This window comes from Equus przewalskii, chromosome 14 (genome assembly GCF_037783145.1).
Source record: "Equus przewalskii isolate Varuska chromosome 14, EquPr2, whole genome shotgun sequence".
Taxonomy (NCBI): Eukaryota; Metazoa; Chordata; class Mammalia; order Perissodactyla; family Equidae; genus Equus; species Equus przewalskii.
Window position 1 is genome coordinate 64,175,670 of NC_091844.1, and position 19,750 is coordinate 64,195,419.

General features: G+C 38.4%; 1 protein-coding gene across 5 annotated transcripts in view; it reads right to left on the reverse strand.

Annotated features, from left to right (window-relative positions):
* The window catches only part of SPAST (spastin), a 71,646-nt gene extending 52,539 nt beyond the window's left edge, over positions 1 to 19,107 (reverse strand). The window contains exons 1-3 of one of the 5 annotated variants that reach the window (XM_070574148.1): positions 18,787 to 19,107; positions 17,438 to 18,522; positions 628 to 714 (exon numbers count right to left, since the gene is read on the reverse strand). In XM_070574148.1, coding sequence (XP_070430249.1) covers positions 628 to 714; positions 17,438 to 17,852 — 502 coding nt within the window. In that variant the 5' untranslated portion in view covers positions 17,853 to 18,522; positions 18,787 to 19,107. Of the gene's footprint in view, positions 1 to 627; positions 715 to 17,437; positions 18,523 to 18,786 lie in introns of those variants that run through there. The other 4 variants (XM_070574149.1, XM_070574146.1, XM_070574147.1 and 1 more) reach the window with 4 other exon arrangements.
* Between the last annotated feature and the right edge of the window lie 643 nt (positions 19,108 to 19,750).

Here is a 19,750-nt window from a genome sequence, read left to right on the forward strand (position 1 = left end):
CAATCAGGCCATGCTGTGGCGGCATCCCAAATAGAAGAGGTAGAAGGACTTACAACTAGGATATACAGCTGTGTACTGGGGCTTTGGGGAGGTAAAAAGTAAAAAAAAAAAAAAAGGCAGATTGGCAACAGATGTTAGCTCAGGGCCAATCTTACTCAAAAAAAAAAAAAAGAAAGAAAGAAAGAACTGCTTTGGTTTTAAAAAGCCAAGTGTGAATCAAAGACATTTCCAGCTCATATTTTAACGTGCAGTCAAGCAGTACTCACAAGTACAAAGGGGAGTCTGTGGGTTAACCACTCTTTCCCTGCCTCAACAATGAGGAATGGACTACTAGGTTTCAATAGGGCTAAAAATAGACCTAAAACATCACAAACAGTGGGTCCAAGGAGGACACAAGTAATATACTGATTACTGCTTGACTGCCACAGGTAATCAAGTTTGAGCATATCTGGTTATAATTTCATTTTTAGCATAGGTAATAAAGCATTAACCATAAGTCTACAAAGACTGAAAGTAACATTTAAAAATCTGCTAAATATCTTTATTAAGATAAATGGATCTCAAATCAGGGCAATCATGTGAATACAATTTGGAATGGCTACTAAACAAATGTAAATATAACCTTACCTTGTCCTGTAACTATCACAGCTATTCCTTTTTCTAATTCTTCAATACCTTTCTTATACCATTCCACAGCTTGCTCCTTTTGTCCTGCTTTAAAATAGAAATAATTATTTGTATATATCACAAGTATGAAGAATACACTAAACATTTCCCAAAGTATGCTATTAAGGTGATATATGAAAAAGATGGTTGCGATCAAATAAGTCTGAAAAACATTACTATATGACTTCTTAGTACCTTGGGCATCTTAATGTGCTTGTGAATCTCCAAGAAAGAGATATAACCTTTGATGTTTCTCAAAATTTTAGGGCTGTGAGTTCTTTATTTGCTTATCATCTCATTGTACTGATGCTTATAACCACTGAAATGCTGTACTAGGGAAAGAAATTTTATTCAGGGAGAATTTATTTTAAATAAATGTTCTTTTAAAATACATATTGTTAGAAAATATATGTTAGAAAATATAAACATGATTTCAATAATAGTGAGGAAAAAAGCTCCGTCTAATCTAAGTATTCAAATCTGATGTAGTATGTTCACTGTGGGTGCCTCCTTTCTAGAGTGAGTTTTTATTTAACAAATGATTGCATCAGGAGAACTAGTACATGAGATTACAAGTGTGGCAATTAGTGATAGATTTCTACTTTCTTTGAAACAAATGACTGGTTTACAACATTAATTCTTGATCCAAGTTAAGCTTAAAAAGGATCTAAAGATTCAGCATAATCAAAATGTGTGTAGGATATTTCTGTGAAATACTAATTAAATACTAATTAAATACAAATCTCATTGGTTTTGAAAATTAATTTCTTTGTTCTTAGAATCTGCAAAGCCTTATAGATGGCTAATACAGACACAGTATAGCAAAGGTAGAAATCATCGATTAGAACTGTTTTTCATTTCTCAATTCATGCCCCCATTTATTCAAAAATTTCCATGTCATTATTCAATATTATCTGAAATTTCAAAATCAATAAAATATCATGACTCTCTTGATAACACAGAATAGATGAAGTCTTACTATAAACACCACATACAACAACTAAGAAATGCGGTCCTCTGATAAGTGTGTACCACCTACCCCCTCCTCCATCTCTATGTCCCTAAAAATAAATGACTAACTAGATTCAGCCTCTTGGACAGGATAATTTCTTACTTATTGCAGTACCATCAGTATTTTACACAGCGGCTGGTCCAGAGAAAATGCTCAATAAGTATCTGATAATGACACATGAGGAAAGTATTATTAAGAGTTTGTTGTAAATCAGCTCAAACTATCTGATGCTTACCTTCCTGTATTTTATAAAGAAAATATCTGTTATGTGCATTTTTGTTTTCTTAATTTGAAAAAAAGGGGAAAATTACAGAAAGTACTAAAATAGCATTTGCATTCCAAGTGGTAGGAATATTGACAACAGTGTCACATTTCCTTAAACATTTTAAAAACAAAGTACAATCTAACAGATACAACAGAAATTCCTCTTCCCATTCTCAACCTTCTTTTCTTCGCAAAAACTACTATCATGAACTTTGTGCATATATTTCCAGTACACATTTTTCTGTTGTTCCTATTCTATTTGTATTGTTTTATTTTAAAAATTGATATGCTTTTGAGGTCTATGTTGCTATACAGAGATCTATTTTATTCATTTTGACTTCTGTATAGTATCTCATATCATCCTATAATTTATTCAACTATTTTCCTATTAAAAGATACTTAGGTTGTTTGCAGTTTTTCAATATTTCAAACAATGCTGCAATAAACATTCTTGTACCTGTCTCCTTGTGTACATGTGCCAATTTCTCTAGATTATATGCTTAAGAAGTAGAATTGATGAGTCACACTTGATCATATATTTTCCGTTCACCAGAAATCAACATACTGCTTTCTGAAGAGTGCTTGTGCCAATTTACAATTCTAATAGCAATGTATGAGAATTCTCATTGGCAACATCTGAACAAAATGTTTTAGGGAGTTTTAGTACACTACTGTAGGCAAATGCAATGACTGATTACAAATAAACTGACATGCTCAATAATTATTCACTTACTTAACATTCTTTGGTAATACGTAGTTGATTTACTGCATTATCGATCTTCCTTGACTTACGATGGGGTTATGTCCTGATGCATTTAATACATCTACCCTACCGAACATCACAGCCTAGCCTAGCCTACCTTAAACATGCTCAGAACACTTACATTAGCCTACAGTTGGGCAAAATCATCTGACACAAAGCCCATTTTATAATAAAGTGTTGAATACCTCATGTAATTTATTGAATATTGTACTGACAGTGAAAAACAGAATGGTTATATGGGTACAGAATGGTAGTAAGTGTATCAGTTGTTTACACTCATGATCGTGTGGCTGACTGGGAGCTGGGGCTTGCTGCCTCTGCCCAGCATCACAACAGAGTCCGTACCACATATCACTGTATGCTGTCTGTACTGAAAGGCCAAAACTCAAAATCTGAAGTTTGGTTTCTACTGAATGTGCATCACTTTGGCACCATCGTAAAGTTGGTAGGTCAAACCATCATAAGTCAGAGGCTGTCTGTATTTGAATCCCATAAGTCAGTGTGATAGTAGAAAATACATAGATATTTCTTACCTAAAAGTACAAGATTATGGGAAAAATAATAGACACAGTGGTCAATGGAACAGAAGAGAAAGTCCAGAAATAGACCTACACATATATCTCTGATTGTCTTTGACAAAGAAGTCAAGGTAATTCAACGCAGAAAGAATAGCCTTCTTTTTTTGAGGAAGATTAGTCCTGAGCTAACGTCTGCCGCCAATCCTCCTCTTTTTGCTGAGGAAGACTGGCCCCGAGCTAACATTCGTGCCCATCTTCCTCTACTGTATATGTAGGACGCCTGCCACAGCATGGCTTGACAAGTGGTGCGTAGGTCCGCACCTGGGATCCGAACTGGCAAACCCCAGGCCGCCGAAGCGGAACATACAAACTTACGGGCTGCGCCACCGGGCCAGCCCCTAGAATAGCCTTTTCAAAAAATGATACTGGAATAACAGAAGTCCATATGCAAAAAAAACCAAAAAACTACACACCACATACAAAAATTCACTTGAAATGGATCACACACCTAAATGTAAAACCTAAAAACATATAATTTATAGAAGAAAATACAGACAAAATTCTTTGCGATCTTGGCTTAGGCAGAGACTTCTCAGAACACAAAAATCACAAAACTTAAGAGAAAAAGATTGATAAACTAGATTTCATTAAAATTAAAAACTGACCTTCAAAAGACAGAGTTAAGACAATGAAAAGAAAAGCCACAGAATGATTGGGAGGAAATATCTGTAAAACAACACTCCAAATAAAGGACTTGTAACTAGAATATATAAAGAACTCCTACAACACAATGATAAAAACACAAATAACTCATTAAATAATAGCAAAAGATTAAAACATACAGTTTACCAAGAAGAGACATAAATGGCAAATAAGCACATGAAAAGATGCTCACCATCATTAGTTGTTAGGGAACTACAAATTAGAACCACAAGGTACTACACACCTAATTTAAAACGGAAAAAGAAATTATAAGACAAAGTGTAAATGGGCCCCTCATTTGTTTGCTGGTGTGAATACAAAATGGTACAGCCACTTTGGAAAACAGTTTGGTAGTTTATGACATTAACATATATTTACACATGACCCAATAATCCCTTCTTCTACATAATTACCCAAAGAAATGAAAACCTCAAAGACTTGTACATGAATGTCTATAGCAGCTTTATTTATCAGAGCTAGAAAGTGGAAACAACCCAGATGTCCATTATTTAGTGAATGGATTAACAAATCATGGTACATCTACACACAGAATACCACTCAGAAATAAAAAGGAACAAACTACTGATACATGCAGGAATATGGATAAATCTCAAAAACATGATACAGGAAAGAAGCCAGATACAAAGGGCTACGTACTTTATGATTCCATTTACACGACACTCAGTGACGACAAAACTATAGGGACAGAGCCGATCATGACTGCCAAGGGCTGAGGGAAAGGCAAGGGAACTGACTACAAAGGGGCACAAAGGGAGCTTTTGGGGTGATAAAACATTCGATATATTAATTGTAGTCATGGTTATCTGTTTGTTAAAACTCATTGAACTACATATCCTTAAACGTGGTAAATTTAAGCTTACGTAAATTATAGCTCAATAAATCTGATTTTTAAAAAGTACAATACTCCAACATTTATGTATAAGGGTATTCATTGTGGCTAAAATTTTGATTACAAGAATAAGATTAAATTGGTAGAGAAAAACTAGAAAAATGTTTTTAAAAACATTCATTTGAAGGGATTAGAGAGTTTTCAAAACAGTGAAAATAACCAAAATTTGGAAAGGAAGGACCACTTCACATCCATTAGGATGGCTATTTTCAAAAATTACCCAAATATGGAAAGGAGGAAAGCCAACAGAGGTGAGCGTGGCATTTGGGGCACTTTCCTGCTTGAAGCAATTGCCAATTCTGACAGCAAAAGTGGCCAAAAAATTAAGCAGAGTTTTCAGCAGACTCATAGTACTTAAGTTGACAAAAAAAATGAATCTCAGGGCATGCTCAGGAGAAGGAGTGGTGAAGATCCCAGGATTTCGGTTGGGACCCTGCATCACTGAAGAGTTAAGAACTAGGCCAGCCCACACAAGGACTGAAACCCACACTAGAATCACTTCAATTCCTTAAGGTAGGGGTTGGCAAACTACAGCCCATAACCCCCCATGATCATTTCTTTGACTACATTATGGCAGAAAAAACAAACCTTCAAATGGTCTCCACCAAACAAAAGGCATTCAAGATACTTCAACAGTTTCTAGTTTCCCTTACACACATCTCTCTCACCTCTATGACGCCAAATAACACTCAAGCTCAACCAACCAGACCACATCAAATCAAAAGAAGACTACGGTGGCAGAAACTTATGATCATTTGTTGTAGGTGACATTATTAGCCACTCCCCCCTCCCAAAAAAGAAATTATTAGCCAAAAATTTGAACTACAAGAAAACTATATAATCTAGGGCAAACAATGGCCCAAGGGTCAAATACCGTTAGCTGCCTGTTTTTGTACATAAAGCTTTACTGGATCACACCACTATAAGAGTGACAAGTAGTTGTGACAGAGCTTAAAATATTTTACTAAACGGCTCAACAAAAAATTAAACCCAACAGAAAAATGGGCAAAGGACTTGAATAGACATTTTCCCAAAGAACATATACAAATGGCCAAGAAGTACATGAAAAGATACTCCACATCATAAGTTATTAGGGAAATGCAAATCACAACTATGATGAGATTGAAAAAAAAAACCTTAAAATAACAAATGTGGAGAAACTGAAAACCCTTGTGCACTGCTGGTGGGAATGTAAAAATGGTACAGCTGCTGTGGAAAACAATTTGGCAGTCCCTCAAAAAAATTAAACATAGAATTACCATATGGTCCAGCAATTTTACTCCTAGGTATATACTCAAAAATATTGAAAGCAGGGACTCAAACATATACTTGTACATCAATGTTCATAGCAGCATTATTCACAATAAATGGAAACAACCCAAATGTCCATTAACAGATGAATGGAGAAACAAAATATGATATACACATAAAATGGAATATTATTCAGCCTTAAAAAGAAATGAAATCTGATATGTCCTACCATTTGGCTGATAAACCGTGAAAACATTATGCTAAGTGAAACAAATCAGACACAAGGACAAATATTGTATGGTTCCACTTATATGAAGTACCTGGGATAGGCAAATTCATAGAGACAGAAAGTAGAACAGAGGTTATCAGGGACTGGGGGGAGGAGAGAATTGAGAAGGGGAATTGGTGAGTTATTGTTTAACGGACAGTTTCTGTCTAGGATGGTGAAAAGTTCTAGAAATGGATAGTGGTGATGGCTGCACAATACTGTGAATGCATTTAATGCCACTGAATTGTACACTTAAATGACAAAATGGCAAATTTTATATGTTTTACCACAATAAAAAACAAACTACTAAATGGTCCATTACAGCCAGTTTGCTGACCCCTGGTACTCAGCAATAAAAATGAACAAACCACCACCACATGCAACATCATGGATTAATCTGACAAGCATAATGTTGAGCAAGAGAAGCCACATACAAAAAGAACACACACTGTATGATTTCATTTATAAAGCTCCAGATCAGGCAAAAATGATCTACGGTGTTAGCAGTTAGGATGGGCACTTTATGTATACTTTAATAAAAGTGTACTTAAAAACTGAAAAAACAGAGAAGGAAGATCAAATAAATTGAAATTAAGTGAAAAGGTTACAAGTCAGTTTGTATATAACATGGGTTTTTTTCCCTCTAACGAATAAATATTTATCTTTACATAAGTAGACAAAGTCAGAACTTTTCAATAATCATCTCCCTAAGAGTAAGATTACAGAGGATTTTCACTTTATTTGTGCATTATTTTAACTTCTGTGTTACTTGTACAAGCAACAGAAATACTGACGAAATCCACCTTTAAATAGAGATAAGTAGAGTAGACTAATTTGTGAACTATCTACTGCATCTTTTCAAAACTCATGTATTAGTGGTACCCAGATTGCCATGAGAAGGGTTAAAAAACAACAGTAGTTTGGGGTGGAGAGAGAGGATGTGTGTTTCCAAGTATGTGAGTTAGCAGACACCAGATTTAAATCCTTGCTCCACCATTTAATAGCTGTATTGGGGCCGGGCCGGTAGCACAGTGGTTAAATTCATGTGCCTCCACTTCAGTGGCCCAGGGTTCACGGATTCAGATCCCAGGCATGGACCTACACACTGCTTGTTAAGCCATGCAGTGGTGGCATCCCACATATAAAAGAGAGTAAGATGACACAGATGTTAGCTCAGCGACAACCGTCCTCAAGCAAAAAGAGGAAGATTGCAACAGATGTTAGCTCAGGGCCAATCTTTCTCACCAAAAAAAAAATTTTTATACATATATTATATATATGTATGTATATATAGCTGTATGACTTGGAGAAAGCCAGTTAATCTCTCTGAGCTTCAGTGTCCTTACCTAAAATAAAACAAGATGACATTTCTTTTACCTAACTCTGAGTTGTGGCAAAGATCAAATGAAACAGTATGTGACAATACTTAAAATTATAAAGAGGTATGTAAACATTACTTTTATTATCTTTATTATACTTAGTAAATTTTGTGATTAATTTAAATCCTTCTAACCCTCCAACTGTATGCATAGTGTATGTTCCTGATTCTTGCCCATTTAAGTTATATAAAGCCCACTGTTTCACTTATCTATTTAGTCCTTAAGTATCCATCTACAAACAATTTCAAAGAACAAATATATCCATTTTTCTACGCAATTTTCTGCAAACAACTTGCAAGTCCCAATTAGTAGAGTAAGAGGTATCTTTAAAAATCTTACAGTAGATTTTAATGTGTGCTATCCCCAATAAAGAAAGGGACCACGAAGCATCAGAGCAACAGCTCCCTGATTAATTCTCTCATACTTCACAATTACCAAAAGGATGCCTTCTACTGTTTTAATTCAGCAAAAAGGTCATACTCGCTTTCATTTTCAAACTTCAAGGTTTATTTATGAAGTAAAGATTTATTTTCCCTTTAATTGGAAGGTTTTGGATCCCATGTAAAGAAATCATTTCAGTTTGGGACATTTCTTTAAACTTTAAGAATGTCAATTAATTGATCTTCTCTAAAGTCTTTGGTATTTACTACTGGTGACGGGTAATTTTAATTTTCTTCTGTGCAGTTTCTGTATTTTCTAGATTCCCTACCAAGAGCTTACATTATGTTAACTTTTGAGTACAAAAATTCATTTTATCTCTTTTGTAATAAAAAGGTAGGATATCAAGTGAGGAGTGAGGTTAGGAAGAGACTTTCATTTGTTTTTCTTCTGAACTGTTGAAGGATCACCATTACTAAAAGTATTTTTATATCACTCTTTAGATAATTCTCCTTCTTTCCCAAATTTTGTTTATGCTGCTGCTGTATCCTAAAAAGGGTAACAGAAAGTTGGTATCAAGGTTTAACAATGTTCTAACATAACCTGTAGAGGCTGTAACCTGAAAAGGATCGTTGAATTAATAATAATAGTTCCCATTTTCTGAGGACCTACTATGCATAGGCACTAAGCATTTTACAAACATTATCTCAGAATAGTAAGTAACTTGCTCAAGATTCTGTATAGTCAGAATTCAAATGTCAATTTGGACGAGAGGCACTGCAATTTAAAAAGGATAAAATTAGACCCTCAAAGCTAAGAAAGAGCAAAGCAACTGCTGACATCCAGGAGCTGGCCTACTACTATGAGGTAGGCCTTGCTGTAACTAGGAGCTGACCTAGCATTACAGCTAGGACTTGGTGTTTTGTTGAACATAAATAATTTCACAGAATATCAACAACAGACAAGGCCACTGTGTGATCATGATGGATTGAGACAAAACCAAGATCACTCTATAAGCATTTTTTTTTTAAGATTTTATTTTTCCTTTTTCTCCCCAAAGCCCCCTGGTACAAAGCTGTATATTTTTAGTTGTGGGTCCCTCCAGTTGTGGCCTGTGGGATGCCACCTGAGCATGGTGTGATGAGCAGTGCCATGTCCGTGCCCAGGATCCGAACCGGCGAAACCCTGGGCTGGCAAAGCGGAGCATGAGAACTTAACCACTCAGCCATGGGACCGGCCCCTATAATCATTTTTTTTTTCCCCTAAATATTGGTACCTCAGCTAACAAGTGTTGCCAATCTTTTTTTTTTTTTTCTTTTTCTGCTTTATCTCCCCAAAGCCCCCCTGGTACACAGTTATATATCTTAGTTGCAGGTCCTTCTAGCTGTGGCATGTGGGATGCCACCTCAACATGGCCTGATGAGTGGTGCCATGTCCGCACCCAGGATCCGAACCAGCGAAACCCTGGGCCGCCACAGCAGAATGCACAAACTTAACCACTCGGTCACAGGGCCGGCCCCTATAATCATTTCTAAACAAAGAAAAAACATGAACATTGTCCAAGCCATGAACTTCCAAACATCCTCCTCTTTAGGCCAATGAGTATTTTCTTTTTCTTTCTTTCTTTTTTTTTTTTTTTGCTGAGGAAGATTCGCCCTGTGCTAACATCTGTTGCCAATCTTCCTCTTTTTTTATGTAGGCTGCCACCACAGCATGGACACTGACAGAGGAGTGGTGTAGGTCCATGCCCAGGAACTGAACAAAGGCCACTGAAGCAGAGCATGCTAAACTTAACCACTAGACCACTGGGGCTGGCCCTAATGAATGCTTCTTAACCAATTACAGTTTTAGCCTCACTCTAGTCTTCCCTCTTTCTAGATCAGATTTATTAAGATACTTAATCACAGAATTACTCCCAGGTCCTGGCAGCATCCAACCCAGAGCAAAACCCTGCTTCCTTAAATCCCCCTGAAAACCACCTACTACAAGCCCAAATCCTACAATAATTTATTTCTAGCACCATTTTCCTAAGATGCACCCTGATTCCCCATGGTGTGTGTTCTCCCTGGTTACAATGAGTAATAAATCCCACTTGTTCAACCACAGGTGCGTGTTGCTAGTGATGGCTGACTGAAGGGCAGTGACAAAGCCCACTTAAGAAAAACAGTTAAAACTCTGAACAAAATGGGGATAGAAGGGAACTACCTCAACATAATAAAGGCCATATGTGACAAACCCACAGCCAACCACATACTCAATGGGCAAAAACTGAGCACCATCTCCCTGAAAACAGGAACAAGACAAGGATGCTCTCTATCACCACTCTTATTTAACATAGTACTGGAAGTTTTGGCCAGAGCAAGAAAAAGGAATAAAAGGAATCTAAATAGGGAGGAAAGAAGTGTAACTCTTGCTGTTTGCAGACAACATGATCTTATATATAGAAAACCCCAAGGAATCCATTGGAAAACTTTGAGAAGTAAGCAACAACTACAGCAAAGTTGCAGGGTATAAAATCAATTTGCATAAATCAGTAGCATTTCTATACTCTAATAAGGAACTAACAGAAAAAGAACTCAAGAACACAGTATCATTCACAATTGCAACAAAAAAAATAAAATACCTCAGGGTGAATTTAACTAAGGAAGTGAAAAACTTATACAATGAAAACTACAAGGCTTTTCTGAAAGAAATGGATGACGACATAAAGAGATGGAAAGACATTCCATGTACATGGATTGGAAGCATAAACATAGTTAAAATCTCCATTCTACCTAAAGCAATCTACAGATTCAATGCAATCCCAATCAGAATCCCAATGACATTCTTTACAGAAATAGAACAAAGAATCCTAAAACTCATATGGGGCAACAAAAGACTCCGAATTGCTAAAGCAATCCTGAGAAAAAAGAACACAGCTGGAGGCATCACAATCCCTGACTTCAAAACATACTACAAAGCTACAGTAATCAAAACAGCACGGTACTGGTACAAAAACAGGTGCACACATCAATGGAAAAGAACTGAAAGCCCAGAAATAAAACCACACATCTGTGGACAGCTTATCTTCGACAAAGGAGCTGAGGGCCTACAATGGAGAAAAGAAAGTTTTTTCAACAAATGGTGCTGGGAAAACTGGAAAGCCACATGTAAAAGAATGAAAATTGACCATTCTTTTTCACCATTCACAAAAATAAACTCTAAATGGATCAAAGACCTAAAGGTAAGACCTGAAACCATAAGTCTTCAGTACACTCAAGTACATAAGGCAGTACACTCTTTGACATCAGTATTAAAAGGATCTTTTCGTACACCATGTCTTCTCAGAAAAGGGAAACAATAGAAAGAATAAACAAATGGGACTTCATCAGACTAAAGAGCTTCTTCAAGGGAAAGGAAGACAGGATTGAAACAAAAAAACAACCCACTAACTGGGAAGAAATATTTGCAAGTCATGCATCTGACAAAGGGTCAATATTCATAATATATAAAGAACTCTCACAACTCAACAACAAAAAATCAAACCACCCAATCAAAAAAGGGGCAAGAAACATGAACAGACATTGCTCCAAAGAAGATATATGGATGGCCAATAGGCACATGAAAAGATGTTCATCATCGCTGACCATCAGGGAAATGCAAATCAAAACTACACTAAGATATCACCTTACACCCATTGGAATGACAAAAACAAGCAAAACAAATAGTAACAAATGTTGGAGAGGTTATGGAGAAAAGGGAACCCTCATAACACTGTTGGTGGGAATGCAAACTGGTGCAGCCACTATGGAAAACAGTTTGGAGATTCCTCAAAAAATTAAAAATAGAACTACCACACGATCCAGCTATCCCACTACTGGGTATCTATCCAAAGAGCTTAAAGTCAGCAATTCCAAAAGTCCCGTGCACCCCAATGTTCATTGCAGCATTATTTACAATAGCCAAGATGTGGAAGCAACCTAAGTGCCCATCAAATGATGATTGGATAAAGAAGATGTGGTATATATACAATGGAATACTACTCAGCCATAAAGAAGAACAAAATCGTCCCATTTGCAACAACATGGATGGACCTTGAGGGAATTATGTTAAGTGAAATAAACCAGACAGAGAAGGACAACCTCTGTATGACACCACTCAAATGAGGAATTTAAAAATGCAGACAAAGAGAACAGATTAGTGGCTACCAGGGGAAAGGCTGGGTGGGGGGGTGGGCACAAAGGGTGAAGGGGTGCACCTACAACACGAGTGACAAACAACAATGTACAACGGAATTTCACAAGATTGTAACCTATCATTAACTCAATAAAAATTAAATTTAAAAAAACCCAAAAAAAACCCAGTTAATTCTCTCCCTCTCTACTTAGCATAAAATATCTGCAGAAGAGCAGAAAAGGCATGTGAGTAAATATAGCATGTCTTTGTTATATCTATACAGCTGTAAAACATTTAATAGTCTCCAAGAAAATCAGATTTTGACTTTTTTTTGTCCTCATTTATCAGAATGAACAACTGCGGAGATGTGAGTGTGCTCAAAGATGTTTTATTCTATAGGATGTCTAGTGTGAGCAGTTGTTAATAATTCACAAAGCAAGAGAAAAAAGGCTACATCAGCGTACGAATACTTTCATTAGTATTTATATAGGTCAAGGAGTATTATATGTCAAGACAGAGGAAAACTAGTAGAAAAGTAGAGAATCTATACTTTGCCAGAAGTCAAAAATCCAACTAATCTTGAAATAGTTGTGAAGCAGTAGTGAAGGTCCGGTGTGCACGTGTGTGTGGGCACGTGCGTGTGAAGGTCCAGCAAACATAACCACACTTGAGGAGCAAGCCCTCCTACTGCTCTAACTTCACCTGTTGGGTGGAGCATAAGACAGTGGAAAAGAGGCAGGAAGGGTTAGGGAAGATCCTTCTTAAATAATTTAATATCCATTTATTGTTATCAGGATGACTAACAATAATCTTAGGAATCTAGTTACCAGGCAAGTTTATAGGGTTCAACTACGTTCTACACCAGGAAAAATATAAACTGCAATAAAAAAACAGCTATAAACAAAACAAGGGGAAAAGTTCCTAACACTGGCTGCCTTTTTGTCTCTTTAGTGCAAATGCCACTAAGTATTCTTTTAGTGTGTGTGTGTGTGTGTGTGTGTGTGTGTGTGTTTTTGAGGAGGATTAGCCCTGAGCTAACTGCTGCCAATCCTCCTCTTTTTGCTGAGGGAGACCGGCCCTGAGCTAACATCCATGCCCATCTTCCTCTACTTTATATGTGGGACACCTACCACAGCATGGCGTGCCAAGAGGTGCCATGTCCGCACCCGGGAACCGAACCAACGAACCCCAAGCCGCTACAGCAGAATGTGCGAACTTAACCGCTATGCCACCGGCCGGCCCCACCACTAAGTATTCTTGAAGAGAAAAGTAAAATGTTTATTGTGTATTTAATAAAAAGTAATATTATCTTTGGGAAAACTATGATAATATCTGAATGTCCATCCATCAGAATAATTCTTTCCTTGTTCTAATCACGGAAACTTTAAAGTAGAATGATTAGGCCCAAGGAAATTGTCTGAAATCAATCTTTTCAAAATCATGTCTGGTAGTTTTTAGGAATAAATGAAAGTATACTGAATCTGCACTTCTGACTTCTACTCTCTATCCTCACTTTCTGAAAACAGGCAATATTTTGTGTGTGTTTTAAATAAAGTACAAGGATGGATTATGTGGAATTATAAAATTATATGGCAATTAAGTTTTTAAAAACCTGTTTTAAATATTAACTGAATAAATATAAGAATAAATAGAAAAGGATTTTATTTAGACAATTTCTGTCCTTGATACCAGATTCTTCAGCCATACAATATCCTGAAAAACTGGCTCGCTCTCTTTCACACAGCATACTGGGCCCCTACTATCAAGTCCTACATACTTGAGGTAATCGAACCACACCTAAAGAACCTGCACCACCGTGTTACCCAGGAGAGCTCAGGCTTGTCTACCTGCCAGGAGCCATATAAAACACATTAGGTCGTGTTCTGGTTAATCCAAAGAACCACTATTACAGCCTCCTCGTTTCCCCCAAGTATTCCAAGGGGCCCAGTACTAGCATTACAAAACAGAGAACCTAGTTAGTGTAAAACAAAAAGTATGAGTCTGTTCACCTAATCTCTGTTCCTGGTCCTGCTACTGTGAGTTAACTCTTCAAATTTCAGTTTCTCCACTTTTATAATGGCTATTCCAGGTTATCAGTTTTCCAAGGGTGGTCAACAATTAAAGAAAATATCCACAAAATTATTTAGCTCCTTGAAAAACAATGAGGGATATATAATATACATGAAAATATACATACACTTATTAAGCACATAACAAAAGTCTAACACATCTCACTGGAGAGGAAGTGAGTTTTTCTCAAGTAACATCTAGAATGCAGAGCTGTGCAAATTAACTGGTATTCAATAAATGTTTGCTTTAATGAACAGACCTTACATATCTTACATTAGGTAAAGAGAATTTGCTGTGCTATTCTTCCCTATTTAAAATAGTTTGGTTTCAGACAAATTTACAGCTTTGTGAAAATTCAATGTCAAAGTTGAGTATGCCATAAAAATGAAATTAAAAAAAAAACACAGTCATCATATAAACCACATTTATATATTACTTTATTAAAATAAGATTTCATTTGGCTTTTATTATTTCAAGACACCAAATGTTTCAATTAATTAACACCAAATAGGCCACTTCACCTGATGAAATGAAGTGGCTTTCAGTACATTTAGAAGCCAAGTCAAGTTACTAAAGGAAAGGCAGTACATATTACTAGCCTATTAATGGTTTACCACAGTTAGGAAAACTTTTAAGGTTCCTATTTAATTCATTTCTATTTGTTTATATATATTTTGATACAGTGGGAAAGAGGGAGAATGAAATCCTCTTGGAATTAAGTTCTATATTGTCAAGGATGGCTGAGAGGCAAACAGACTTCAAATGTAAACTCTCTTGCAACTACCGGATTAAGACTAAAGTAAAAAAATTTCAATATGCCAAAGGAAAAATTTGAGCTAGAACAGAACCATGACAATATAAACTCAGTTTTACTTCATTTTTAAAGGAAATTAATATATATCTAATTTGTTTCATTTTGAACTAACTTATTTTGGCATATAATTCATCAGTTGTAGGACTCAAACTAAACAGCTATCACAGCCCATTCTGATGTCTACTTTAAAAACTAAAGTATAGGGGCCAGCACATGGCGTAGCGGTTAAGTTCCCATGCTCCACTTGGGCAGCCTGGGGTTCACAGGTTCAGATCCGGGTGCAGATCTATGCACCGCTTATCAAGCCATGTTGTGGCAGGCGTGCCACATACAAAGTAGAAGATGGGCACAGATGTTAGCTCAGGGCTAATCTTCCTCAAAAAAAATAAATAAATAAATAAAATAAAAATTAAAGTATAAATAAAGCAAAAAACTGAATAGAAACACTATCAGTAGAAAGAGTGAAATGTGAGGTACATAGATCACTGAAAATATTAAAAAAATATTTTAAGAGGATTTAAATATAATAGATATATGAATATGTGATATTAAAAGATAAATCACCAGCACTAAACCGAAGTTACCCTCACATAGAACTGATTTCCATTTAAATCTAAGAGCATAAGGTCTTTTTTTTAAGTAGGTTTTCCTTGATCTCTCTTCTTATCCTACCTCCCAACTCCCATCACTCAGTGTTAACTAAAATTTCCTTGTATTTTCTAGCATTTTCTTCCTAAATGCAACAATTAATCTTCCTTTAAAAATATTCCCTCTTAGTCTAAAACATCTTTTGACCTAGATTAGAAAACTCCAGAGAACCCTATTGTAATAGGAGACTGCAATAAAACAGTCTTCTCGAGGAAGCACCCTTCTTCATCTTCCCCATGAGATCCTTGGATATTCCTAACAGGTAGTAAATAATGAAGCAGTTAACAAAAAACTTCCTTCCACAAACAGATCATATTCTTTTAAATGCGTCTCCTTCCTTGAACTCTTAACCTCCACTCTATCCTCTCACTTCAAAACCATCAATACCTGTCTCTTTCCTTATATCCTACTTCTCACTCCTAGGCAGCCAAAAGGAAATGGGTTTTAACAAAACTGAAATCCTAGAATAGTTTCTGCAGTTAGTGGTGGAGAGAACCACTACAAATGAACTGCAGATTTTGGGGGTTTTTATTTTTACTAATGGGCAATGCAAATGAGCACCTAATTGACGTGTGGCAGAAAGTGTTCTTTGGTACTTAGAGGGAAAAGATCTCAGCATACTGGAGTTAGGGATGAAAGGAGGAATTTTCAAAATGTTGTAAGACTCCTTCTAACCTCACTTACCATCTTTCATAAAAAAATTTTCATTAGCAATTAGCATAGGTTTGGAATGACCCGTTTTAATCTTTTGAGTCTCAGTTTGTTCACCTGTAAAATGCTGACACTAACAGTACCTTCACCTCACAGAGTAACTGCGGATTAAACAGACAACACATGCAAAGCTAAGAGCATAGGGCCTGGTGCACAGAAAGACTAAAAAACGGTAGTTTAAAAGAAATCCGAAGGACGCAGTATCCTTGCTTCCATTCAGAAACCGAAATCGTTAAGTTTTATTGTAAAATGATGTATATAAGTTTATCCTAGTCATTCATTTAACATTTCAATTTAGAAACAGAGACTACCTTGGAACACTGATTTAGATGAAATCAAATCCACCAGGCGCAAAAGTTTTATGCTAAAATAGAACTTTACTGAAAAATACTTAGAAGTCATTATATTGATAAAATGAGTATCATGAAACTTCAAAAAAATGCCAATTCAGCTGTAATCACATGCAGCTGTTCCTTTCAAAATTAAGTCACCATTTGTTCCTTTCTAACACTACAGTACTCTGCTTTCATTAAAAGCCTATTTAACAAGGCACAGCTTCTTCGATACCAAAACCTTTTGGAAACCTGGCTCAGAAGAAGCCACACACTATCTACAGAGCTAGAAAGGACCCGTGTGGTCACTCTAGGACAACTGTCACTGTCACCAGCACGTCTGGGTGTCTCACAGGAACCTGGGTCATGCAGAAGTGTAGGGGGAGGCTGGTATCTGAAACAAAGTCGACAGCTAGGGTGCTCTAAAAGGTTTGAGCTGACAATCGTGGAGGATGAGGGTCTAACTGCAGCGTAGCTCATTTCCGGGGCTGCAGCGCCCGCTCCTGCAGGACAAGGAGGCAGGTGTTTGCCCTCCTTCGGCGAACCCCCTGCTTTCTCCCCGGCGCCGGCGCCCCCTCCCCCAGATCCCCAGTTACCTTTCTCGTCTTCATCGATGCGCAGGGCAATGGAGATGTACTCGAAGGCCTGTTTGTGGAAGGCTCGGACGCGCTCGGCCTCCCCGCCCGGCACTGGCGCCGGGGGAGAAGCCGAGGCCGGCGCTGGCGTGGCCCGGGAGCTCCTCTTGGCGGCCATGAGGGCGCGGGAGAAGCGCTGGCAGAGCCACACGAAGAGGAGCCCCAGGTGGAAGGCGACCAAACGCAGCAGCGCGAAGCCTACGAACAGCGGGTAGGAGAAGTAGTACAGGTTCCGCTTATGCGGCGACTCGGGCGCAGGGGCCGGCCTGGGGGCAGGACGGGCGGCGGCCAGGCAGGGGGGCGGAGGCCTGGGAGGCACCGGGCTGCTGGCGCCGCCGGAGCCTTTCTTCTTCCCTCGTCCTCCCGGAGAATTCATTCACAGCTCCCACTGCCGCCGCCGCCATAACCCGCCTCCCCGCAGACCGACGGCGACCAAGCGACGGCGGCGGCCACTGGGACGGCGAGGGCCACAGACCCCCGCGCGCCCGCCGGTCCCAGGAGCTCTGCACCTCCACGCGCTGCTTGCCGGCCCCGCCTCTTTCTCCTCGCTCGGCCAGGAGCACAACCCCTTCTCCTCCTCCTGCGGTCGGTGGCGCTTGCCCCTCCCTCTCTCTGTCCTCTCAGTCGCCTGGTAGCTCAGAGCTGCGGCCACGCGCACGCCCTCCCGTGTCTTTCTCCGGCGTGCGCGCGCACGACGCCGTCTTTGTTGACCTGAGCTCCTATTGCGCGTGTGCGGCTCCAGCCACTAGGTCCCGTCCCCGCAGAACTACAATTCCCAATGTGCAGTTCGGTCTACGACGTCTTCAGGGACCTGTCGCTCTGGCAACTAAGCTGCCCCTGAGAGCTCCTTTGCAGGGAGCCTTGGTCATGAACTCACGGAAGGGACAACTGCGGGTTGGGGTCGTTCGGCATGTTCTCAGGGGTCCTATCTTGCAGTGTCATCGTTTTCTTATATTTATTTCAGCATTTTCTGTCAGTCTTCCGCAAAGGATGATTGATCTGAGTTCCATCTCGGAAGTAATGGGTACGGATCTGGGAATTATTATCTGAAAGGGAGGCAACCGTAGAGAGGTACAAGCTTAAGATCACGCAAAATGAAAATCTTAGCTCAATGGAATGAAGTCAAGATTCCAGAGGTTTAATTAAATTTGTACGTGTTTAGACGTCTAATCTGAAGAATTAATTCGTTTGAATAAGGGTATCCTTAGGTTTTGCACAGAGGTGATCTCATAGCTTACTAGGAATCCAGACTGGGCCTTTTTTTTTTTAATCTACTCGACGTCCTTTTCTTTGGGGAATTACCTACTTACCCCTGCTGCCTGTGTTCCAAAGAGCTGCGAGCACCGATCCTCGCCTGCCGGATCACAGAGGTGGAGATACTAGGTTAATCATACTCTCCTAGGAACTGGAATCTTGGATAGAGATAAACTGGGATAGAAGGTAGTAGGAACTGAGTGCTCGTAAGAGCTGCTCTATCAGTTCATCTCGTTTGAGATCCCTGGAGCTGCCAGGTTCCTCGACTGGTCACTTGATAATGTAACCTACCCTATGAACTAGTCGGTGTATTTTTCTATTTCTCCCTCTGCTTTTCTCCTTCCCTTCTTCTCTCTTTCTCTCTCACTGTCTCTCTCTGTATCTGCTTTTTTCCCTCTCTTCTCTTTCTCTTTTTATTCGGGTTAGCCATAATGGTCTCTTGTTGCCTAAAACTAAGGAATCCTAACTGATATAAAGTCCCCATTGTTTACAGTGTGAGGTTTACAAATGCTTCATGCCAGCTTCCAAGAATCTCCACATTCTGGCCACAAATTTATTTTTTCCCCAACACTACTCTGCTACGAATTCAGGCTACGGCAAAAATGACCTGCTCCCTGTTTTTGTCTTACTGCTCCCCACCTCGTTTCCTGCCTAGTGTTTCTGCCAGTTCCTCATTCTGAAATGCCCTCTCTCTTTCACATCTGATTCATTTCAGTTCCTGACTTCTCTTTTTTAAACCCCATGGTACTCTTTGTTGTTGTGTGAAATGTATTATATTTATACATATATCATTTAAACAAGATGTATATAACATATGCATAATTTAAAGAAAAATAAAACATCTAGTTTAAGAAAAACTTCTGTAACTAAATTTCCTGAAGCACTCCATGAGCCCCTCCCTAATCTCAATCTCTTTTCTCCTTCTCTAGAGGAAACACTACCATGAATTTTATACTCATCATTCCTTTGCCTTTGTTTCTTTCTTTCATTTTTTTTTTTTTTGAGGAAGACTGGCCCTGA